The 25520-nt window shown below is 48.6% G+C and overlaps 1 protein-coding gene across 2 annotated transcripts in view; it reads right to left on the reverse strand.

The window, feature by feature from the left end:
* The window catches only part of CPLANE1 (ciliogenesis and planar polarity effector complex subunit 1), a 55887-nt gene extending 43099 nt beyond the window's left edge, over positions 1-12788 (reverse strand). Inside the window, exons 1-3 of one of the 2 annotated variants that reach the window (XM_072135158.1) lie at positions 12671-12788; positions 10677-10813; positions 629-752 (exon numbers count right to left, since the gene is read on the reverse strand). In XM_072135158.1, the coding sequence (XP_071991259.1) occupies positions 629-752; positions 10677-10757 (205 nt within the window). In that variant the 5' untranslated portion in view covers positions 10758-10813; positions 12671-12788. Of the gene's footprint in view, positions 1-628; positions 753-10676; positions 10814-12629 lie in introns of both variants that reach the window. The other variant, XM_072135149.1, reaches the window with a different exon arrangement.
* Positions 12789-25520: the final 12732 nt, after the last annotated feature.

The raw sequence follows: 25520 nt of genomic DNA on the forward strand, positions 1-25520 counted from the left end.
GGGGACAGCTGACTGCACAAGGCACAGAGCCCAGCAGTGTGAGGACAGTTCCTGAAAAATCCCTAATCCTGGAATATAAATCCATGTATCACAGTTTTGCTGCTACTAACAACATACACAAATATATGATTACACATCTCTCCAGGGACAATACCTAACACTAAGAGAGCACAGAGCACAGCAATGTGTTAACACAACTCCAGTGCACTTGGAGAATCTACAATCCTTGTATATGAATCATATATATCACAATTTAATTGCTTTCTAACAACATACATAAAGGTGTATGAGTACACATCTCTCCGGGGACAATACCTAACACCGGCAGAACCTTTTAAGGGATTGACTGCACAAAGACCCAAAGGGGCTCATTTACTAAGCGTCGCACGCTGCACTTTCGACAGACTTGGCACCTTTTTCGGGGATTGCACGGCTTGGACAGGTATTTAACAGGGGTCTGCGCTGGGATTTTTTTTGCACGTGATCTATTTCTGCGCTGCTTCAATGCGACACAAATTGGGGGTCGTTCCGTCGGACAATGCACTTTCTGTGAACTTCGTCGGACAGGTAAGTAAATGTGCCCCATAATGTCATGTAAATATAAGTAGTGCCATACTGAACCCCTCACCATTATCAGAGGTAGCGAGAGTCACAATATTGGTCTTCTTTAGGACATTCTTCTTCACACTGCCAGAGCGCAACTTTATCTCACTGACCTGCTGCTCATCAATGAGGAAAACAGCTTCCTTCTCCTGGAATACAGCGAAAACAATACATAAAAACATTTCCCAAAACTAAAGTGATGTTCTGTCTCATGTATGTACACAGTGACTGCACCAGCAGCAGGATAGTGAGTGCGGCTCTGGAGTATAATACAGGATGTAACTCAGGATCAGTACAGGATAAGTAATGTCATGTATGTACACAGTGACTGCACCACCAGCAGCAGAATAGTGAGTGCAGCTCTGGAGTATAATACAGGATGTAACTCAGGATCAGTACAGGATAAGTAATGTCATGTATGTACACAGTGACTGCACCAGCAGCAGGATAGTGAGTGCAGCTCTGGAGTATAATACAGGATGTAACTCAGGATCAGTACAGGATAAGTAATGTCATGTATGTACACAGTGACTGCACCAGCAGCAGATAGTGAGTGCAGCTCTGGTGTTGCTCGTTACCTCGTTAGCTGTCTGTTGCTGTGAGAGGCTGTGTGCTGCTGCTGCTCCTGAGCTCCAGGGAAAACCACCTCCACCTGGGGCCTGCTCTCTCCTCTCCCAGGGAGGGAGTGGGTTTTCAGGCATGAGCCAGGGCAGCAAGTCCCAGGCTCCTGCTTCCCGGTCTAGGCCGGCGGGAGGCAGGGGTAGCCAGGAACCGGCCAGCGCTGCGGAAGCCTTGGGGGTAAGAAGATCTGCAAGGAACAGCAGCAATGCTGCTCCAAGTACCCCCAGGCCAGCTAAGGCTTCAAAAAGCAGCAAGACCTCAGAAAAGATGAATACCTCAGGAAAGCTGGATACCTCGGGAAAGCTGGATACCTCGGGAAAGCTGGATACCTCGGGAAAGCTGGGTACCTCGGGAAAGCTGGATACCTCGGGAAAGCTGGGTACTTCGGAAAAGCTGGATACCGCAGGAAAGCTGAGTGCTCAGAGAGGTGAGGCTGACCTCAGTGAAGAGGGCTGGGGAATGCTGAGGACCCGGGAGTCTATTTCCAGCTATGCCTCCCGGGCTCTGGGCCACCTCTCTGAGTACGAAGAAGCCAGCAAGACGGTGAGGAGACTGCGGGAGGAGCTCAGGTGCGCCCATGCCAGGGCAAGCTCTGCCCCAAAGAGGAAGAAGGAGCAGATTATGGCAGAGATATCCAGGCTCCAGACTGACATCCAGGCCTTGGAGGAGAGGAAGGCTTACCTGCTGGAGAGGAGCGGGCCGTTTAAAGAAAAGATCCTTAATGATGAGAGATTCCGGGAGATGGAGGAGGAAAAGCAGAGGCGGCTGATGGGGCTTCAGCCTGAGAGTCAGATGGAGGAGGAAAGTTCGGTACCGTGCAGTGGGCCCCCTGCAGGACAAGCGGCTATGTCATCTGGCTGCGGTTCTGCCGGCCCGGGTGAGGATAGTGACAGCCACCAGGGAGGGGCGCTGATGGAGGAGATCCGACGGCTCGAGTCCCCTGTGCACCTCCAGGACTTTACTTTTGGAGACGATCTGCCGGAGGATGCACCGGGGGGCAGCAAACCGCGAAAGAAGAAGACCAAATACGTGGAAGTGGTGAGTCTAGTCTACAGCCCCCTCCCCGTAAAACCCGAGTCGGCCGCAGGGTCAGCTCACTGTGCGAGCCCCGTTACCCAGCCCAGCACGGGTCCTGCAGTGGACTCAGTGCCAGGGAGCGGGGAGATTACAGGTGTGACATCTGATGTGGCGATGGGCTCCGTCTCTGTTTGTGGTAACAGTGGGGGAGCAGGGGAGACATCGGCCACAAGGCCGGACAGTCAGGGCGGCTCGGCAGTGGCGATACCATCGAAATCCAGTGCTGTGGTGCGTCCCCCAGTGGGAGGGGGGGATAGCCCGGCACTGGTGGCAGCTTCCGGTGCCTCGGCGCCTCTTCATGCTGTTGCCGCTGATCACTTGGTTACGGAGCGGCGGCAGCGTGGAGGGGTCGCTGAGGCTGAGGGCTCCGGACCTCCCAAACCTAAAGTCCTATTTTGTGTTGGTGTTGGAGACAGTCTGCAGAGGAGTGCTGAGGAAGGTGGGGATCAGCGGTGCCACATACCAGCCAAAGATCAGCGGCGACTCCTACCTTCCTCTAAGAAAAGTAAAATAACATCTGCTACCGATGATGTGGAGGGCACAAGTGTGACACAAGTTGGGGTTCCCTCTGGGCGATGCGCTGCGGGGGGACCCCCGTCCCTTGTGCCTGAAGATGCGGAGGTGGTCTTGTCTGCTAATGTTGTTGCTGGTCCAGCCAGTGTGAGTGGAGTCAGTGATGTTGTGGTGGATAATGTGAATGGTGTGAGTGGTGGAGAATCTTTTCCAGCTTTGGGGGTGGGTGATGGAGTGACTGGTGGTGTGAGTGGCGCGGCTGAGTGTAACATGCAGGTGGGTAGTGTTAATGTGGTGGGTGCAGGGGTTGGTCCGGTTGCTCCCCCAGTGGCGGCCCCTATTAAGAGCTATGCCAGTGTCGCTGCTGGGGGACGTAGGGTTCCATCATCCTCGTCTCTGGGCTCTGGGGACGGCTTTTTGCAACGGCGCCTCCTGCAGGCCTTACAGAAGGGAGAAAGGACGATCAATGTAGCGGGGCAGGAGGTTGATTTGTCGTTTTGGATAGAGAGGCACGGCCTGTCTGCCTTCCGAGAGCAAAGAGGCAGGGAGACATCATGGACGCTCCCGACAACCGGGCCGGGTGCTAACCGTAGGAATGTGGTCCGTCTTCGGTGGCGTGGCAGTGATGTGTGTCCCCCTCGGGCACGGGTAGTTGAGCTGCTGCTGAAGATGGACTTCAAGGCAGCTGACATCTTTGCCTTGATCCATCCCTATGGTACATCTGAGTTTGATGTCAGCTTTGTTCGGCCGGAGGGGCTTGAGCTCTTCTGGTCCAACTATGAGCTGAGATACAACGAGCCCGAGTGGCGGGACTTTGCTGTGCAAGCAGTGTCCCGCCAGAGCGAACTCAAGAAAGTGACCGTTCTTACCCGTAACGAATCATTATCTTGCTTTGACATCATGACCTGGATGAATCGTTATGGAGAGGTACTGGGAGTACCCGAGAAAAATCGTGACGAGTATGGTATCTGGTCAGGGGCCTGGACCTTCATGGTGAAGTTGAGGCGTTCAGGTAACTCAGTCGCCCACATCCCTTCATCAGCCTTCCTGGGGAGGGATCGGATCCTGATCTTCTACCGGGGGCAGCCTAAGCTGTGTCACAGGTGCGGTGACCCCACACATTTCAGCGCAAACTGCACCGTGCAGAAGTGTGCGTTGTGTGGGGGTGTCGGCCATCTCGCTGCATCCTGTACAGGGCAGATTAGGTGTAACCTGTGTGGTGATCTCGGTCACCCGTACAGTCGTTGTCCTCTTTCCTTCGCTAATGCGGGCTCAGCCTCAGCGGATGAAAGCCATGAGGCTGAATCTGCTGGGGAGGGGACTAGCAGAGGTGGAGGAATGGAGGGGCCAGGGAAGAAAGACAGGAAAAAGACGCCTGCCCAGCTAAGGCGTCTAGAGAAGCGTCAACAGGAGAGAGAGCGGGGGGAGTCTCGGGCTGCTGGGACAACCTCTGGCGCTCTCCTAGAGATCACACCTGTCGCTGAGGCCCCAGGGGAGGATGTACTGGATGAGGAGGTCAGGAGGATCGAGAGAGAGGAAGGTGCCACGTCCTCAGACTCCTCCCATTATGAGAGTATGGACGAGGATAATAGGGCGTGGCTAGAGGAAAAGCGTAAGCGTGGCGCCAAAAAGAAGAAAAAGGGTAAAAAGAAGGGAGGTGTAAGATCTTCTCCCTCCCTGACTAAGGTACCCAAGGAAGGTGCAACCGACCCCCCGCTGGTCGAACTTTCAAATCGATTCCTGGCCCTGGATGGAGCGCCTCCTGCCGATGGAGGGGCTGAGGGTGAAGGGCCAGAGGTGGCGGAGCCTGCAGGAGGTGCCGAGTCTCCCCCTGGGGAGTCAGGGTCCTCAGGAGGGGAGACTGGCCCAGAGTCTGGAGACGAGGATGAGGGGGCAGGTCCTGGATCTGCCCCTGAAGCATCAGAGGTGCGGGAGATGGACACCACAATATGTCTAAAAAGGGGGTGTTCATTTCCCGAGGGTGGTGGTAAGATGGGTAAAAAGAAAGCCGTCTAACTCAATCACTCATGATGGCGGCACCCACTCCGTTGACGCTGGCGTCCATTAATGTCGCCAGCATTAAGTCTGATGCGGCTAGATTTGCGGCCTTTGATTTTCTCGGCCGTGTTGAAGCCGACATTTTATTTTTGCAGGAGACCAGGCTGCCAGATTTGGCGGCCGTGTTTAAAGCTAAGAGGGAATGGAGACACGGGCCTTCCTATTGGTCTCTTGCGGCCGAGCCGTATAGCGGAGTGGCGGTCCTTTTTACCGCACCGGTAGAATGCCGACGAGTTATTGAGTTAGAAATGGGGAGGTGCCTGATCCTGGATGTCCTCATGAAGGGACAAGAACTTCGTCTTATTAACATCTATGGTCCCCAGTCCAAGTGGGACAGGAAGTGTCTCTTTATGAGGATCAAGCCCTACCTTTTTACAAGTCGGCAGGTGGTCTTTGGAGGGGACTTCAATGCTGTCACGAGGTCCCAGGATAGGGGAGGTTCCAGAGACAAGCTGACTTATGATAGCGTCGCTCTTAATAGCATAGCTAGTGAGGCTCGCCACATCCGGCACACCCCAGGCCACGCGGGGTTCACCTATTATAGGGGTAGCTGCAGGTCTAGAATAGACAGGTTTTATTTAAAGGAGGAAGCCATTTCTTCACCAGTGTCCGTTGTTGAGGTGGAGTTCTCCGACCACTGTTTAATTTTGTTTTCTCTGAATGTTACAGAGACCCCCCGGATGGGAAGAGGCTACTGGAAGCTCAATTCGTCTCTCCTGGAGGAAGCGGAGATAAGACAATCCTTTGAGGACTTTCTTCAGAGCCAGGTACCATTGCTGGGCCTTTGTAGCAGTAAGTCAGAGTGGTGGGAGATGCTCAAGAAAAGGGTGGCGAGATTCTTCCGCCAGCTCTCGAGCCTCAGGAGCCTGGACAGGTACCGCCTGTATCAGGGCCTGAGGAGGAAACTCGAGCATCTCGTCTCGACTGGAGGTAGTCGTGAGGACATCTCCAGAGTGAAATCCTTGCTGAAGAGGTGTCAGTACGATAGACACGCATCTTTGGTTTTTGAGAGGGATTACGGGAAATACCTCTCGCCCGACCCTTACAGAAACTGCAAGATGTCAGTGAATGGTAAAGTTGTCACGGGACTGGTTGACAGTACGGGATCCCTGAAAAGGTCCAGATCAGGGATCCTGGAGGTCGTCAGATCCTTCTACTCGCACTTCTTGGGCAGGAAGGATCTAGATCGGGATGTGATGTCGGGTTTCCTGGCTGAAACTGTCCCTGAGCCAGGAGTAGACCCCTCTCTTGATGTTTTGACAGAGATGATCAGGGAAGAGGAAGTCAGCCGGGCGATTGAAGGGCTCGCCCTCAAGAAATCGCCAGGCCCGGATGGCTTAACATCTGAGTTTTATAAGACCTTTAAGGACGCCTTGGTTCCCCTCTTGACTGAGGTATTCAATGAGTGTCTTTCCTCGGGCGCTCTGCCGAAGTCAATGAGGAGGTCTGCCCTGATCATCCTGTCAAAGGGTAAGGACCGATCTCGTATTGAGAACTGGCGTCCCATAGCGCTTCTCAATACGGACAGAAAGGTTTTGGCAAAGGTGCTGTTTAATCGGCTGGTGCAGTTTGCGCCCCGGCTCCTTTCGGGGACCCAGCACTGCTCTGTTCCAGGCCGCAGTACATTTAGTGCTGTGCTTTGTGTCCGGGAGGCAGTGGAGCAGGGCAGGGCTGGTAACTGGAAGGGGTACTTGCTGTCCTTGGATCAGGCAAAAGCGTTTGATCGGGTTAACCACGAGTACCTCTGGTCTGTCCTTCTGAGGTATGGCCTGCCGGGTGGGTTTGTCAATTGGCTAAAGGTTTTGTACGCAGGGGCAGAGAGTTTCCCGCTTGTGAACGGTTGGATTGGCCGCTCTTTTGAGGTCGGGTCTGGTGTTCGCCAGGGTTGTCCTCTGAGCCCACTACTGTACGTGTTCGCGATTGACCCATTCCTTAGGAGGGTTGATCGTGGGCCGTTGGTGGGAGTCGGGATGGATCGGGCAGCACCGGAAGCCACTCTAAGGGTGGTAGCGTATGCTGATGATGTCACCGTTTTCGTGTCCTCGGGAGGGGAGGCGCAATGGGTGATGTCAGAGGTTGACCGCTACTCAGAGGTTTCTGGGTCCAAGATCAACCGGGATAAGTGTGAGAGTCTCTGGCTGGGAGAGGGGGATCCAGGCTTTGATCTCCCGGACACTCTTCCAGGGCCCCAGGACTCCGCCAAAGTTCTCGGCATCGAATTCGGCCAGGGGGATTACCCCATGCAAAACTGGGATGGCAGGCTTAAGATCGCCGCTCAGAAGGTGGACCAGTGGAAGGGTTGGTCTTTGACCCTCAGAGAAAGGGTTAATCTGATCAAAACTTACCTGCTCCCGTTACTGATTTATCTGGGCAGTGTGTGCATGTTGCCAGAACCCCTCTGGACTCGGGTCTACAGTCTGTTCTTCCAGCTGTTATGGGGGAATAGGCTGAACCTTATCAAGAGGGAGGTTACTTACCGCACGAGGAGACAAGGAGGGTTGTGTATGGTCAACCCTGTGGTGTTCCTAGTGAATACCTTTCTTAAGATCAATGTAGCAAACCTCTGGAAAGAGAGGGCTCCTCCGTGGGTATACTCCTGCAGGGGATGGTTTCGGCCTTTCTTCCAGGAATGGGAGACAGGAGGGCAAGTGAAGGATCTCCGTACACCACATGGGCATCTTCCGGCTTACGCTACCCCGGTTCTGAAGGTGATTCGCCGGTGGGGTCTGGGAATGTGGGAGATCAGGACCTTGTCGAGGAAAGTCCTTGACAAGAGGGTTCTGTTGACCCATTTCCAGAAGCCTCTGGCCCTCAGGGATTGCCCAAGTCGGGATCTGGGGGTGGGTTTGAGTTTATTGAATTCCATCAGGATCCCCTTGAAGTTTTGGGACGTGACTTGGCGCTGCTTCCATGGAAAGCTGTGTGTGAGGGACAATCTGAAGTGTAGGAGCTCTGAGGAAAGGGGTTGTCCCCGGGAGGAGTGCGGTGGTCTGCTGGAGAGCATGGACCACTTCCTGCTTCAGTGCCCCTTTAACACAGAGGTGTACAACCGGGTGGGTGCTTCCATCCATTGGCCCGGGTTGGCCGGTCTCTCCTATGCGGAGTGGGCCTATGGAGCATTCAGAGGCCTGGGTGGCCGGGACCGCTGCACGTTATTCTTAGTCAGTCTAGTGGTCAGGTACCACATGTGGAACGCAAGGTGTTTAGTTTCGACGCAGCGTAAAATCCTCCCGGTGGATGAGGTGGTTAGGAACATTGTGGGTGACCTGGTGAAGGTGCGCTCTCTGGAGTATGAGAGGCTGGGCACGGGGAGGGCCTCTCTCCTTTGGAGGGGGTTCTCCTTTAGTGTCCCTTAGTCTCATCTCCTCTCCTGGTGTTGGGCTGATGCTGCACTGTAGATTTTTGTTTTGTGTTCTGAGGTTATAGTGATGTAGGGGCTTGCAGGCGCCGAACCTGGGCTTTATGTGGTTTGTATTTATGTTGTTTAGACTTTATTTGTATTCTGTTTTCTTTGTTATGTTGTAAATACTGTATATATTGTATATATTGTATATAGTGGGGTTTGGGACATAGTGTTAGGTTGGGAGGGGGGTGATGGTGGTGGGACTTATGAACTGACCTGGGCACTGGTCTGGACTACTTAACGCAAACTTTGGACGTTAGACCAGTGTCTGGGGGGAAGGGGAGGGTGCGGGCGAGGGGTTTTAGTTTAGTGTAGTGTTATGTGTATTCTGTGTTTGTTATTATATATATTTAAAAAAATAAATAAATAAATAAAAAAAAAAATGGGTGTGGGGTGGTTTGTTATTAGAGGGTGTGGGGTGGGTTTATGTATATTTATAGTCTTTTATGTTTAATTGTGGGTGTGGCTTGTCTTATTGTTTATTGGTTTGGTTGAGGGTGTGACAATCGGTTGGGTGGGGGTTGTGGTATTTGGTGTTTATTCATTTTGGTGTATTGTAAGTTATTATTTTTGCTAGGTATGAATGGGGCTGGACCAGCAGGTAAGATATTGTATATATTGTATATATTGTATATTATGTTTGGTTTGTGTTATGTTTTTTTACTTTTATATAAAATAAAAGATCTACAGGATGTAACTCAGGATCAGTACAGGATAAGTAATGTCATGTATGTACACAGTGACTGCACCAGCAGCAGAATAGTGAGTGCAGCTCTGGAGTATAATACAGGATGTAACTCAGGATCAGTACAGGATAAGTAATGTCATGTATGTACATAGTGACTGCACCAGCAGCAGAATAGTGAGTGCAGCTCTGGAGTATAATACAGGATGTAACTCAGGATCAGTACAGGATAAGTAATGTCATGTATGTACACAGTGACTGCACCACCAGCAGAATAGTGAGTGCAGCTCTGGAGTATAATACAGGATGTAACTCAGGATCAGTACAGGATAAGTAATGTAATGTATGTACACAGTGACTGCACCAGCAGCAGAATAGTGAGTGCAGCTCTGGAGTATAATACAGGATGTAACTCAGGATCAGTACAGGATAAGTAATGTCATGTATGTACACAGTGACTGCACCAGCAGCAGAATAGTGAGTGCAGCTCTGGAGTATAATACAGGATGTAACTCAGGATCAGTACAGGATAAGTAATGTCATGTATGTACACAGTGACTGCACCAGCAGCAGAATAGTGAGTGCAGCTCTGGAGTATAATACAGGATGTAACTCAGGATCAGTACAGGATAAGTAATGTCATGTATGTACATAGTGACTGCACCAGCAGCAGAATAGTGAGTGCAGCTCTGGAGTATAATACAGGATGTAACTCAGGATCAGTACAGGATAAGTAATGTCATGTATGTACACAGTGACTGCACCAGCAGCAGAATAGTGAGTGCAGCTCTGGAGTATAATACAGGATGTAACTCAGGATCAGTACAGGATAAGTAATGTCATGTATGTACACAGTGACTTCACCAGCAGCAGAATAGTGAGTGCAGCTCTGGTGTATTATACAGGATGTAACTCAGGATCAGTACAGGATAAGTAATGTCATGTATGTACACAGTGACTGCACCAGCAGCAGAATAGTGAGTGCAGCTCTGGAGTATAATACAGGATGTAACTCAGGATCAGTACAGGATAAGTAATGTCATGTATGTACACAGTGACTGCACCAGCAGCAGAATAGTGAGTGCAGCTCTGGTGTATTATACAGGATGTAACTCAGGATCAGTACAGGATAAGTAATGTCATGTATGTACACAGTGACTGCACCAGCAGCAGAATAGTGAGTGCAGCTCTGGAGTATAATACAGGATGTAACTCAGGATCAGTACAGGATAAGTAATGTCATGTATGTACACAGTGACTGCACCAGCAGCAGAATAGCGAGTGCAGCTCTGGGGTGTAATACAGGATGTAACTCAGGATCAGTACAGGATAAGTAATGTCATGTATGTACACAGTGACTGCACCAGCAGCAGAATAGTGAGTGCAGCTCTGGAGTATAATACAGGATGTAACTCAGGATCAGTACAGGATAAGTAATGTCATGTATGTATACAGTGACTGCACCAGCAGCAGAATAGTGAGTGCAGCTCTGGAGTATAATACAGGATGTAACTCAGGATTAGTACAGGATAAGTAATGTCATGTATGTACACAGTGACTGCACCACCAGCAGAATAGCGAGTGCAGCTCTGGAGTATAATACAGGATGTAACTCAGGATCAGTACAGGATAAGTAATGTCATGTATGTACACAGTGACTGCACCAGCAGCAGAATAGCGAGTGCAGCTCTGGGGTGTAATACAGGATGTACTGACCAGTCCTAGCCAGCACAGTCTGGGACAAGGCTTTTTCCTCTTGATGCTTGATGATAGAAGAACCTCCAGAGAGACGTCCATGTTCCTTATCACATATCCGGGATGTGCTGCGGGCGGCTGGGGGGAAGCTCCGGTACCTGGCAGGATATATATACACACACATCATAAGCAATAATTCACAAACCATAACATGTTTAATAGATCCGCAGCCACCGCACCGGACTAACTACAACTGCCAGCAGCCACCGCACCGGACTAACTACAACCGCCAGCAGCCACCATGCCGGACCACAGCCACCGCGCCGGACTGACTACAACCGCCAGCAGCCACCGCGCCGGACCACAGCCACCGCACCGGACTAACTACAACCGCCAGCAGCCACCATGCCGGACCTCAGCCACCGCGCCGGACTGACTACAACCGCCAGCAGCCACCACGCCGGACCACAGCCACCGCGCCGGACTGACTACAACCGCCAGCAGCCACCACGCCGGACCGACTACAACCTCCAGCAGCCTCCGCGCCGGACCGACTACAACCGCCAGCAGCCACCGCGCCGGACCACAGCCACCGCGCCGGACCGGCTACAACCGCCAGCAGCCACCGCGCCGGACCGGCTACAACCGCCAGCAGCCACCGCGCCGGACCGGCTACAACCGCCAGCAGCCACCGCGCCGGACCGGCTACAACCGCCAGCAGCCACCGCGCCGGACCGGCTACAACCGCCAGCAGCCACCGCGCCGGACCGGCTACAACCGCCAGCAGCCACCGCGCCGGACCGGCTACAACCGCCAGCAGCCACCGCGCCGGACCGGCTACAACCGCCAGCAGCCACCGCGCCGGACCGGCTACAACCGCCAGCAGCCACCGCGCCGGACCAACTACAACCGCCAGCAGCCACCGCGCCGGACCAACTACAACCGCCAGCAGCCACCGCGCCGGACCAACTACAACCGCCAGCAGCCACCGCGCCGGACCGACTACAACCGCCAGCAGCCACCGCGCCGGACCGACTACAACCGCCAGCAGCCACCACGCCGGACCGACTACAACCTCCAGCAGCCTCCGCGGCGGACCGACTACAACCGCCAGCAGCCACCGCGCCGGACCACAGCCACCGCGCCGGACCGGCTACAACCGCCAGCAGCCACCGCGCCGGACCGGCTACAACCGCCAGCAGCCACCGCGCCGGACCGGCTACAACCGCCAGCAGCCACCGCGCCGGACCGGCTACAACCGCCAGCAGCCACCGCGCCGGACCGGCTACAACCGCCAGCAGCCACCGCGCCGGACCGGCTACAACCGCCAGCAGCCACCGCGCCGGACCGACTACAACCGCCAGCAGCCACCGCGCCGGACCGACTACAACCGCCAGCAGCCACCGCGCCGGACCGACTACAACCGCCAGCAGCCACCGCGCCGGACCGACTACGACCGCCAGCAGCCACCGCGCCGGACCAACTACGACCGCCAGCAGCCACCGCGCCGGACCGACTACGACCGCCAGCAGCCACCGCGCCGGACCGACTACGACCGCTAGCAGCCACCGCGCCGGACCGACTACAACCACCAGCAGCCACCGCGCCGGACCGACTACGACCGCCAGCAGCCACCGCGCCGGACCGACTACGACCGCCAGCAGCCACCGCGCCGGACCGACTACAACCACCAGCAGCCACCGCGCCGGACTGACTACAACCACCAGCAGCCACCGCGCCGGACCGACTACAACCGCCAGCAGCCACCGCGCCGGACCGACTACAACCGCCAGCAGCCACCGCGCCGGCTACAATCGCCAGCATTCACTAAGGTCACTTAGTAGTCATCTTACACTCACTGTGGAACTACAACTCTCAGCATGCCCGGGCAGGATATGCTGGGATTTGTAGCTCCACACCAGCTCCAGAGCCGCATTGTGTGCACAGTGCACCGGCCTCCCCCGTACTACACACCGGGGCCTCTCCTGCTTCCCGGCCTCCCCCGTACTACACACCGGGGCCTCTCCTGGTTCCCGGCCTCCGCTCCGCGCAGCCTCTGACATCTCCTGACAGGAAGCCCGGGAAGACGAGCGGCAGCAACCGGGACACGGGGGGCGTCACCCTGCTAACAGAGCCCCGCCCTGGCAACGTAACCCCGCCCAGAGAGGGCGCCAACACCGCAGTCGCTCTATAACCAGGCGCCGCCACAAGGGGCGCTGTGATAGAGGAGCGCAGGTTATACACGATAGTGCAGCGCCCACAGGCAGTGGGGGACCCCCAGCCATCATAATTCCACTAAGAGCTTACAGTCTATGAGGATGAGGGGGTGACACAAGAGCTTACAGTCTATGAGGATGAGGGGGTGACACAAGAGCTTACAGTTTATGAGGATGAGGGGTGACACAAGAGCTTACAGTCTATGAGGATGAGGAGGTGACACAAGAGCTTGCAGTCTATGAGGATGAGGGGGTGACACAAGAGCTTACAGTCTATGAGGATAAGGGGGTGACACAAGAGCTTACAGTCTATGAGGATGAGGGGGTGACACAAGAGCTTCTGGTCTATGAGGATGAGGAGGTGACACAAGAGCTTACAGTCTATGAGGATGAGGGGTGACACAAGAGCTTACAGTCTATGAGGGTGAGGGGGTGACACAAGAGCTTACAGTCTATGAGGATGAGGGGGTGACACAAGAGCTTACAGTCTATGAGGATGAGGGGGTGACACAAGAGCTTATAGTCTATGAGGATGAGGGGGTGACACAAGAACTTACAGTCTATGAGGATGAGGGGGTGACACAAGAGCTTACAGTCTATGAGGATGAGGGGGTGACACAAGAGCTTACAGTCTATGAGGATGAGGGGGTGACACAAGAGCTTATAGTCTATGAGGATGAGGGGGTGACACAAGAGCTTACAGTCTATGAGGATGAGGGGGTGACACAAGAGCTTACAGTCTATGAGGATGAGGGGGGACACAAGAACTTACAGTCTATGAGGATGAGGGGGGACAAAAGAGCTTACAGTCTATGAGGATGAGGGGGTGACACAAGAGCTTATAGTCTATGAGGATGAGGGGGGACAAAAGAGCTTACAGTCTATGAGGATGAGGGGGTGACACAAGAGCTTATAGTCTATGAGGATGAGGGGGTGACACAAGAGCTTACAGTCTATGAGGATGAGGGGGTGACACAAGAGCTTACAGTCTATGAGGATGAGGGGGTGACACAAGAGCTTACAGTCTATGAGGATGAGGGGGTGACACAAGAGCTTATAGTCTATGAGGATGAGGGGGTGACACAAGAGCTTACAGTCTATGAGGATGAGGGGGTGACACAAGAGCTTCTGGTCTATGAGGATGAGGAGGTGACACAAGAGCTTACAGTCTATGAGGATGAGGGGTGACACAAGAGCTTACAGTCTATGAGGATAAGGGGGTGACACAAGAGCTTACAGTCTATGAGGATGAGGGGGTGACACAAGAGCTTCTGGTCTATGAGGATGAGGAGGTGACACAAGAGCTTCTGGTCTATGAGGATGAGGAGGTGACACAAGAGCTTGCAGTCTATGAGGATGAGGGGGTGACACAAGAGCTTACAGTCTATGAGGATAAGGGGGTGACACAAGAGCTTACAGTCTATGAGGATGAGGGGGTGACACAAGAGCTTCTGGTCTATGAGGATGAGGAGGTGACACAAGAGCTTACAGTCTATGAGGATGAGGGGTGACACAAGAGCTTACAGTCTATGAGGGTGAGGGGGTGACACAAGAGCTTACAGTCTATGAGGATGAGGGGGTGACACAAGAGCTTACAGTCTATGAGGATGAGGGAGTGACACAAGAGCTTACAATCTATGAGGATGAGGGGGTGACACAAGAGCTTATAGTCTATGAGGATGAGGGGGTGACACAAGAGCTTACAGTCTATGAGGATGAGGGGGTGACACAAGAGCTTACAGTCTATGAGGATGAGGGGGTGACACAAGAGCTTACAGTCTATGAGGATGAGGGGGTGACACAAGAGCTTCTGGTCTATGAGGATGAGGAGGTGACACAAGAGCTTACAGTCTATGAGGATGAGGGGTGACACAAGAGCTTACAGTCTATGAGGATGAGGGGGTGACACAAGAGCTTACAGTCTATGAGGATGAGGGGGTGACACAAGAGCTTACAGTCTATGAGGATGAGGGAGTGACACAAGAGCTTACAATCTATGAGGATGAGGGGGTGACACAAGAGCTTATAGTCTATGAGGATGAGGGGGTGACACAAGAGCTTACAGTCTATGAGGATGAGGGGGTGACACAAGAGCTTACAGTCTATGAGGATGAGGGGGTGACACAAGAGCTTACAGTCTATGAGGATGAGGGGGTGACACAAGAGCTTACAGTCTATGAGGATGAGGGGGTGACACAAGAGCTTACAGTCTATGAGGATGAGGAGGTCGCACCTGTGGAACGACCTGGTGGCTTCCCGCCGCAATAAGACCATCCCGCTTTGCAGCGGGCTCCGGCGACGTCCAGGGGCCACTTAGATTCCGGTCCTGGGTTGCGGCTAGTATCATCATCTTCCAGGGAGTCCACAGACTTTAGCCTCAAGAGACTCTCCCACACCCCTGTGTGTGACAGAGCACAGCAGTGTGAGGACACATCTCAGTGCACTTGGAGAAGCTTCAATCCTGGAATATAAATCCACATATCACAGTCCTGCTGCTACTAACTACATAAACAAATGATTATGAGTATGATTACAAATCTCTCAATTTGTCTCAATTATAGCAACAGTTGTCAGTTGGACAGTTTTCAGAGCAAGTGTAAAACTGATATCTAACTCTATATTGACGTTAGTAATGTCCAGCAGTGTTGTTTTCCAAAAAGGATAAAAACACAATTTATTTCCAAAGTATTAAAATCATCACAATGCCATGGCAGTGAAAAATGTAAACTTCTGACGCGTTTCGAGTCCTAACATGGATTCTTAGTTATCTTTGACTAAGAATCCATGCTAGGATTCGAAACGCGTCAGAAATTTACATTTTTCCCTGCCATGGCATTGTGATGTTTTTGGAAATAAATTGGGTTTTTATCCTTTTTGGAAACCAATACTGCTGGACACTGCCTTTTTTTCTTCTAAACATTGCATGTACTGACCCCGACTCAGCTTGCCCGCGCAGTGGAGCAATCACGGACACATAGCACTTCAGGTGAGCTTTCTCCCTTCCAATCTTTCATATAATTTTTGCAATTACGAAAGTAATATTTGTCTTATTACAGACAATTATCTTCTGTTGCTATATGCTAGTAATGTGGGGTCAATGGTAACAGTGGCATATTTCCCCAAAGGAGCTAAGATGCTTGTACATTCTAATCTGTCTCAAAGGACGTAGCCTCTGCCTCTCACTGGTCTCAAGGAGTCTCAGAATCAGCACTGCAGGGTCATAACCTGTCACAGTCATAGACATAGGATTCCCCAGTCCTCACATCTTCCGGGACATACTAGGAATCCTTCTATCTGTCTTTAGATATCATTGAGATGGCTCTGCCTCTGAATGTGAACTAGAATGTCCTAATTTAGTGAAAGTAAGCAGAGAGATCCTTAAAAAGAAGAAGAATTGAAACATTCTGTCTACTCGAGAGTTGTAGAACTTTACATTTCCACACTAATAACACCTCATTTACATGAAACCGGAACCGTCTTTAAGCTAATGGCACATTTTGGTCCGAGTCGTCACCACGTGTCCTTATTAAGAGCCTCATTAATACCTGGACACTTTAGTGATGTGCCGTCATTTATGTCCATGGCTGCCAAGGAGCTATCCTAATCACCTACATAGTATCCCCTAGATGGATTATAAGTCGGATATACAGATGGATTAAAGTTACTTGTTGCAACAAATAGAAAGCCCAGATATAATTGTATCTCCTCGGTAGATGTGTTAGAGGAGTAGCCTCATTGTATGCTTGAAGGATATCTCTATGTGAAATCACATCATGATGATCATGGACGCATCAAAGCTCACTGAGATCTGCTTCAGAACATTGCTCTGCTTGTTCGGCATCTTGGGGAATTCGTCTTTGTTAATCTTTACGATCCCCTCGGAGCGTCGGAGGATTGAACCGTATAAGATTCTCCTCATCAACCTTGCGTTATCTGATCTCCTGACAAACTGTATGGTTGACTTTCCCGGCATCTTGGTGGAAATTTCTGGGACTTGGTTCTTGGGGACCTTGTACTGCAAGATATTTTGGTTCATGGCCAGCCTGTCCATTACCAACAGTATCCTCACCACGCTGGCCATGAGCATCTTCTGGTTTCACAAGTTGGTTGGAGGAAAACCCCTAAACTACTACATTCACCGGTCTGTGGAGCTGAGACGCTTGAGGATTCTTATTCCTCTGGGCTGGTTGGTATCCGTTACTTTCAGCATCCCCTTCTTGTTTGTTTGTGGTGTCCGTATGATTAAGAATGAGTATGAGGAACCAGGGAAGCAGAAGTCCAATCACAGTATTTTTGGATGTCAGGAAGCCTTTCCTTCCAGATCCCAAAAAAACCTCTATGAGATCCTCTATCTGGTCCTGGCCAACGCTCTTCCTATCCTTGGAATGTTTGTCATCAATGTCAGAGTAATTGTATTTTTGATACGGAACAGGAAACGTGTTACTACCCTGGGGTGTAAAAAGTCGGTGATTACGTCATCGGTGCCGAATTGTGCGGAGGATGCAAAGGCCAAGTGTGAAGATACTAGTGGGCAAGTAGGAAGTGGAGTCGTTTCTTGCATTTCTTCAATCGCTAACGATATTATATCAGCACAAACTTTTGAAGATTCACTTAAAGGCAATGTCAAAATAATTGAAAAGGAGCAAAAACATCCCTCTCTTTGTGTCATGGACAGTCCTTGCAACTGTAAGGAAAGTGCTGAGACCACAGATGTCTGCAACCTCAAAATTCCAGACTTAGACCTTGTCCCAGAAACCATCTGCACCGATAGCAAAACATATCCTCCAGGTGAGGTCTACTCTATCAGTCTCACCTGTTCTCAGGACCTGTGCATCCTGGGAAATGGCAAAGACAATCTCCCTAATCTACTTAGATCCTTGAACAATAAAGGACGTCCAGCACCCAAAAAAGCCATAAAATACATCTCCACCACGACACAGATTAGGGCAGCCATCAGCATCATGGCGGTGGTCGGAGTCTTCCTGATATTCTGGGTCACCCATTTAACTCTAAGAATCAAAAAAGACACCGAAGGCCCGGTGCACATCATCGATACTGCGAGTCTCATTGCTGCGTCCTACACCACAATCATACCCTACATATTTATATACAGCATGAAAAAGTGTCCATGTGGGTAACAGGACAGTAATAGAGATGAGTGGAGCCAATGGTTGGTTTTTTTTGGGGATCGGCCAACTAACCCGGATATATTGCCGGATAAGTGATCTGGCAAAGCGACGCCCCTAGCAATTAGCCATGGCTGTGATTGGCCAGGAGGATATCCCCAGGCCAATCAAAACCAAGGCTAGGGGAGTCAATTTGCTGGATTGGCTGTTCAGCCACTAATCAGGTAATATGTTCGGGTCACTCGACTGACCCGACCACCAGATCCGCTCATCTCTAGACAGTAACCAAATTACCTCCAGAATATCTTACTTCAATTCTATCTGAACTTTGGAAAGCTGAGTGACAAATCATAGCCATTATTGTAGCTAGCATAGCACTTGTCACCCAGAGATGCTTAGTCTACCTAGCTGTGCTGTCATATGTTGGGTGTGGGTGTTATTGGGTCATATTTGTTGTTACCCAGCTCTCTAGAATTTGGTGACTCTCTAGCTTTGCATATTTTATTTGTACTGTATTGTATTGTACTAGGATTTGTGATTTGCGATAAATAAAATGTGTCCTGATATGAACATATTTTAGATATTTTTATATTGCTGCTAATTCTACAACACACTTGATAATTAACTGGAGACTTGGTAATAATGTTTGGAGTCAATTTGAATGACAATGTTGACTAGGGACTTTCTTACCAGTAGTGTATCAGCAGTTGGGACCATACAGACAGTGTTAGGTATTGTCCCTGGAGAGATGTGTAATCAGACCTTTGTGTGTGTTGTTAGTAGCAGCAGGACTGTGATATATGGCATTATATTCCAGGATTGTAATTTATCCAAGTCCACGCTTCTGTGCTTCCAGCATTAGGTATTGTCCTTGAAGAGATGTGTAATCATACCTTTATGTTAGTAGCAGCAGGATGGTGAAATATGGATTTACAGTATATTATAGGATTATAATTTCTGCAAGTGCATTGGGGGCATGCCCTCACACTGCTGTGGTCTGTGCTCTCTGATGCCAGTATTAGGTATTGTCCTTGGAGAGATGTATAATTATAACTATATGTAAGTTGTTAGTTGCAGTAGGACTGTGAAATATGGATGTTTAGGTCTTGTCCCTAGAGAGAGGTGTGTGTCCCCTGATGATTTGTACTGGTGATGATGATGAAGTGAGGAACCTAACTTTCTAAATATGTTGTGACAAGTTGTCACAGAAGGAAAATGACGTTGCGGCCAGGTAGAAGAAGAAAATAAAAGAAACTCCTCTAATTAAAGACGTCATTTGTGAGACACTAGTTTTAGGCCACACGGCCATATGGAGGAGGTATATATGACCTCCACAGGCCCGCAATGGGCGCGCAGCGCCAATAAGACATGTCCTATCTTTTCTCAGCATACGGCGCCATATATCCCTATGGAGAGGGACGGGGGTGAGCAGCACTCACCTCCTCCCCCTCTCCCCGGCGCCGACGTGTGCCCTCCGTTCTACATGTGTGTCTGAATGTAGCCTTACAGTAAGTTTTACTACATTCCTCTATGTAGCAATTTTGGTTACGGTAAAGGATATACCGTATTTTTCCAGTCCAGTGCGCCTTATATATGAACCGTACTTACAGACAACAGCTGCCTTGAACTGTGCACAGGTCTGCCACCTGCTGGTCATTCATCCTTATAATCACTAACATCTACCTTCAAAAAGGGCACAATATAGCAGTAAGCTGTACAAGCTTTGTGAAGGGGAGTCAGGTTATACCTCACGCCATAAAAATCTATGAAGGACGGGGCCAGAAAATTGATGCTCTGGGTTTCCCGCTTAACTTTCCACTAGCAGCCAGATTGTATGGGAGATAATGTGGCCTCTGTGCTGTCCCATCATTCCCCCTCCACCCCATCCTATAGCAATGTATCAGGGTATTTTATTAGTAATCAGGGTCTCCATTAAGTGTTTCATACCCATCCTGGCATTAGTGTGAATAGACACTATTTTTAAAGGGAACATTTCAGCAGAAATTGACCAAATAAACCACAACCAGTATGTTGCCAAGCAGCTGAACACCTTCCAGATCATGTTTCTTTCATGACCCAGTGTGGTGGCATCATCCAGAAAATCAACTTTAAAGTGAGATGTAAATGGGTTGTATAAAGTCAGGGAGGCGGAGATATTAACACTAAAGTCATGCTCTCATGAAGTCTGATCAGGGGCGGACTGGGAATTTAAAGTGGCCCTGGAAAAAACTGTAAAAGTGGCCCCATTTTGTGGGCGGGGTCAAAACAAGTAGGCGTGGCCTTGTGATGTGGGTGGAGTTACTAAACTCCATACAAACTGATAATAGATGGTCTAAATCAACATGTACACCACAGAGAAAGAGACTCATACTGCCTCCTTGTAAAGGAATAACACTTCTATTTTAAAGGGAACCTACCACCAGGATTCTACCTATAAAGGTAGATCGGGGGGTAGGTGGATGTAGGGAACGTGAGGAGAACCCTTTTTGTGCTAATCCTCACGTCCCACTATCTTTTAGAAAACTTTAATACTGTGATATGTAAATTTTTTTAAGCGGGTACTGGGGCGTGGAGTAGCCGGACATGAGGCTACACGTCGCGGCTACTCCACGCCCCAGTAGCCTCTTTACTCCGCCTACCATGTCATCTTCGGTGCGCAGCTCCTCATAGCTGCGCGCCCTCGTCCGAGTACCCCGGCATCTGCGGCCTTCTGCGTATGCGCAGTAGCTCCGGCCCCGGAGCTGCGGCCGCACAGCCGAAGATGACATAGTAGGCGGAGTAAAGAGGCTACTGGGGCGTGGAGTAGCTGCGACGTGTAGCCTCATGTCCGGCTACTCCACGCCTCAGTACACGCTTAAAAAAATTTATTATTGATTATAATACTACTGCCCCCTATGTACAAGAATATAACTACTATAATACTGCCCCCTATGTACAAGAATATAACTACTATAATACTGCCCCCTATGTACAAGAATATAACTACTATAATACTGCCCCCTATGTACAAGAATATAGCTACTATAATACTGCCCCCTATGTACAAGAATATAACTACTATAATACTGCCCCCTATGTACAAGAATATAACTACTATAATACTGCTCCCTATGTACAAGAATATAACTACTATAATACTGCCCCCTATGTACAGGAATATAACTACTATAATACTGCCCCCTATGTACAAGAATATAACTACTATAATACTGCCCCCTATGTACAAGAATATAACTACTATAATACTGCCCCCTATGTACAAGAATATAGCTACTATAATACTGCCCCCTATGTACAAGAATATAACTACTATAATACTGCCCCCTATGTACAAGAATATAACTACTATAATACTGCTCCCTATGTACAAGAATATAACTACTATAATACTGCCCCCTATGTACAGGAATATAACTACTATAATACTGCCCCCTATGTACAGGAATATAACTACTATAAAACTGCCCCCTATGTACAAGAATATAACTACTATAATACTGCCCCTCTGTACAAGAATATAACTACTATAATACTACCCCCTATGTACAGGAATATAACTACTATAATACTGCCCCCTATGTACAAGAATATAACTACTATAATACTGCCCCCTATGTACAAGAATATAACTACTATAATACTGCCCCCTATGTACAGGAATATAACTACTATAAAACTGCCCCCTATGTACAAGAATATAACTACTATAATACTGCCCCTCTGTACAAGAATATAACTACTATAATACTGCCCCCTATGTACAGGAATATAACTACTATAATACTGCCCTCTATGTACAAGAATATAACTACTATAATTCTGCCCCCTATGTACAAGAATACAACTACTATAATACTGCCCCCTATGTACAAGAGTATAACTACTATAGTACTGCCCCCTATGTACAAGAATATAACTACTATAATACTGCCCCCTATGTACAGGAATATAACTACTATAAAACTGCCCCCTATGTACAAGAATATAACTACTATAATACTGCCCCTCTGTACAAGAATATAACTACTATAATACTACCCCCTATGTACAGGAATATAACTACTATAATACTGCCCCCTATGTACAAGAATATAACTACTATAATACTGCCCCCTATGTACAAGAATATAACTACTATAATACTGCCCCCTATGTACAGGAATATAACTACTATAAAACTGCCCCCTATGTACAAGAATATAACTACTATAATACTGCCCCTCTGTACAAGAATATAACTACTATAATACTGCCCCCTATGTACAGGAATATAACTACTATAATACTGCCCTCTATGTACAAGAATATAACTACTATAATTCTGCCCCCTATGTACAAGAATACAACTACTATAATACTGCCCCCTATGTACAAGAGTATAACTACTATAGTACTGCCCCCTATGTACAAGAATATAACTACTATAATACTGCCCCCTATGTACAGGAATATAACTACTATAATACTGCCCCCTATGTACAAGAATATAATTACTATAATACTGCCCCCTAAGTACAAGAATATAACTACTATAATACTGCCCCCTATGTACAGGAATATAACTACTATAATACTGCCCCCTATGTACAAGAATATAACTACTATGATACTGCCCCCTATGTACAAGAATATAACTACTATAATACTGCCCCCTATGTACAAGAATATAATTACTATAATACTGCCCCCTATGTACAAGAATATAACTACTATAATACTGCCCCCTATGTACAGGAATATAACTACTATAATACTGCCCCCTATGTACAAGAATATAACTACTATGATACTGCTCCCTATGTACAAGAATATAACTACTATAATACTGCCCCCTTGCTGAGAGGTTGAGTGCAGTGTGAGCTCCTGAGGTCTCCTCATGTCTGGAGCTAGCCCAGGGCGGGGCCACCCTGGGTGGGGATCTTCCCCATGCAAGGCCCAGGCTCCAAGGCCTAATCTGGGAAATAACTACATCATTACATCATTACAAAAAAATTTACAGTCATTATTGGAAGAAGGACGTTGTTTAGGGATTTTTGACGAAAAAACCACCCAATTTTTACTGCCAAAGGACCCGGTCAGTCCCTCATTTTATGCCCTACCTAAGGCTCACAAATCTGGTTTTCCACCCCCCTTTAGACCAATTGTATCCAGCGTGGGGGCACTTACAGAAAGACTGGGCATTTGGCTTGACAAACTTCTACAGCCCTTGGTTTTCCGTCTACCTGGTTATCTACAGGACTCAAAAGCAGTATTAACAACTATGAATGATTTTGACTGGACTCCCTCCTCAAACTGGCTCTCATGCGATGTCACCGCGCTGTACACCTCTATACCTCACAATCTTGCCAATGAGGCTCTCGAATACCATCTTAGAAAATTCAGCAATTATGATCTCATCTTGCAGGACTTTATGATTTCAGTTTTGTCTTTTTTACTGTCTAACAACTTTTTTCTGTTTAATACCAGGTTCTATATCCAAAAACTCGGATGCCCGATGGGTGCCAGCTTTTCACCCTCGTTGGCAAATCTCTACATGGCTCTCTGGGAGGAACATTACTTATTCTCTCCACACAACCCTTTTTCGAGTCACATTATGTGGTATGGCAGATATATAGATGACTGTCTCCTGGTCTGGAATTCGGACCAGGAGGCAGTCATCAGTTTCATGCAATACGTCAATAACAACCCGTATAACCTCACATTTACTTATGAATTCAAACAAAACACAATTTCATTTTTAGATATCTCCCTAGTAGGGGATAATATAATAGGCAAAGTGCAGACCTCACTTTTTCATAAAAAAACGTCAGGAAATACTCTTCTACACTCCAAAAGCTGCCATGCCCCCCATACAATAAAAAACCTCCCCATAGGGGAATATATCCGAGCAAAAAGAGCTTGTACCACAGAGTTCCAATATAAAACAGAGTGTCACACCATAACAGAAAGACTGAAACATAGGGGTTACTCCACAAAGCTTTGTAAACGGGCCATGTACCAAGTTAGTAAAAAAACCCGGTCCGATTACTTACAAGCCACTACTAAAATTACACCAAACAGACCCACTCTTACATTCAGCTCTGAATTCAGTACCCAGTTTTACGAGATTACCAACATAATAAAAAGACACTTACCTCTTCTTCAACATGAGCCCACACTTGCAAAAATCTTAGAAAGGGGTGTTTCTTTTGTCTCCACAAAAGCTACAACGTTGGGAGACATTCTCTCCCCCAATACGTTTTCTAACATTGTACGTAAAAACAAAAACACATGGCTCCAGACCACTGGCAGTTTCTGCTGTGGTGGTCTACGCTGTAATATATGTAAATATGTCAATAAAACCACACGATTTTCCTCATACAGTACGAACAGTATCCACAATATAAGAACCCATATGAATTGTGAGACAACTCACCTAGTTTACTTAGTACAATGTACCACCTGTTCACTACAATATGTAGGCTGTACGATGAGGAAGCTCAAAGACAGAATTAGCGAACATATAACAGCAGCAAACCCCAAAACTATTTCCAGCACCCGGAACCTCTCAGGGGTGTCTAAACACTTTAAAGAAGTTCATGCTGGCAACACCAGCAGCATGCAAGTTATTGCTATGGGACAAGTTTCTCGTCCCCCTAGAGGAGGCGATTGGAAGAAACTTCTCCTTTCAAAAGAAGCATATTGGATCCTATATCTTGATACTCGTTATCCAAAGGGTCTCAATCACAGACATGACCTATTATATTTTTACTAGTACATCTAGGTATGTCACGTATTGTTTCACACCAGTTGCCATTCACGAAAAAATCTCTCCCCCCCACCTTTGTGGAGGCGTGGTTCCATGCAGGAAATCCACTCATGCACACTTGTGCTAACACTATTTAACCTAGGTGAGGACCACAAGCAAACTAGGTATGACTAAGGACTGAGATCCCCCAATAGAGTCCGAAACGCGTTACCTCTGCTATCCCCCCCCCCCTTTTTTTTCGTGTCACACTGTCTATTGCTGTGTCCATGTTTTTCCATGCTATTCAGCAGTGTTTTAAAATATTTTTCTAAATAAATGCTTCCACATGTTTTTAAAGAGTCGCTTACCCTTGGACTTTTTTCATGAGTGCCGGTTTCCCGATTTTCCTCTTCTTTTTTTGATTCCTATGATACACCACTGTGGATTACCGGAACAGTGAAAGGGATTTTACCGTGCACCTGGCCTTGAATCTCCACTACAACCAACTGCAACAAAAGGGTGAGCCGTTACCAGAATTTTGTTTTTCCTTTTTCTATGTATAACTACTATAATACTGCCCCCTATGTACAAGAATATAACTACTATAATACTGCTCCCTATGTACAAGAATATAACTACTATAATACTGCCCCCTATGTACAGGAATACAACTACTATAATACTGCCCCCTATGTACAAGAATATAACTACTATGATACTGCCCCCTATGTACAAGAATATAACTACTATAATACTGCCCCCTATGTACAAGAATATAACTACTATAATACTGCGC

This window comes from Engystomops pustulosus, chromosome 1 (genome assembly GCF_040894005.1).
Source record: "Engystomops pustulosus chromosome 1, aEngPut4.maternal, whole genome shotgun sequence".
Classification (NCBI taxonomy): domain Eukaryota; kingdom Metazoa; phylum Chordata; class Amphibia; order Anura; family Leptodactylidae; genus Engystomops; species Engystomops pustulosus.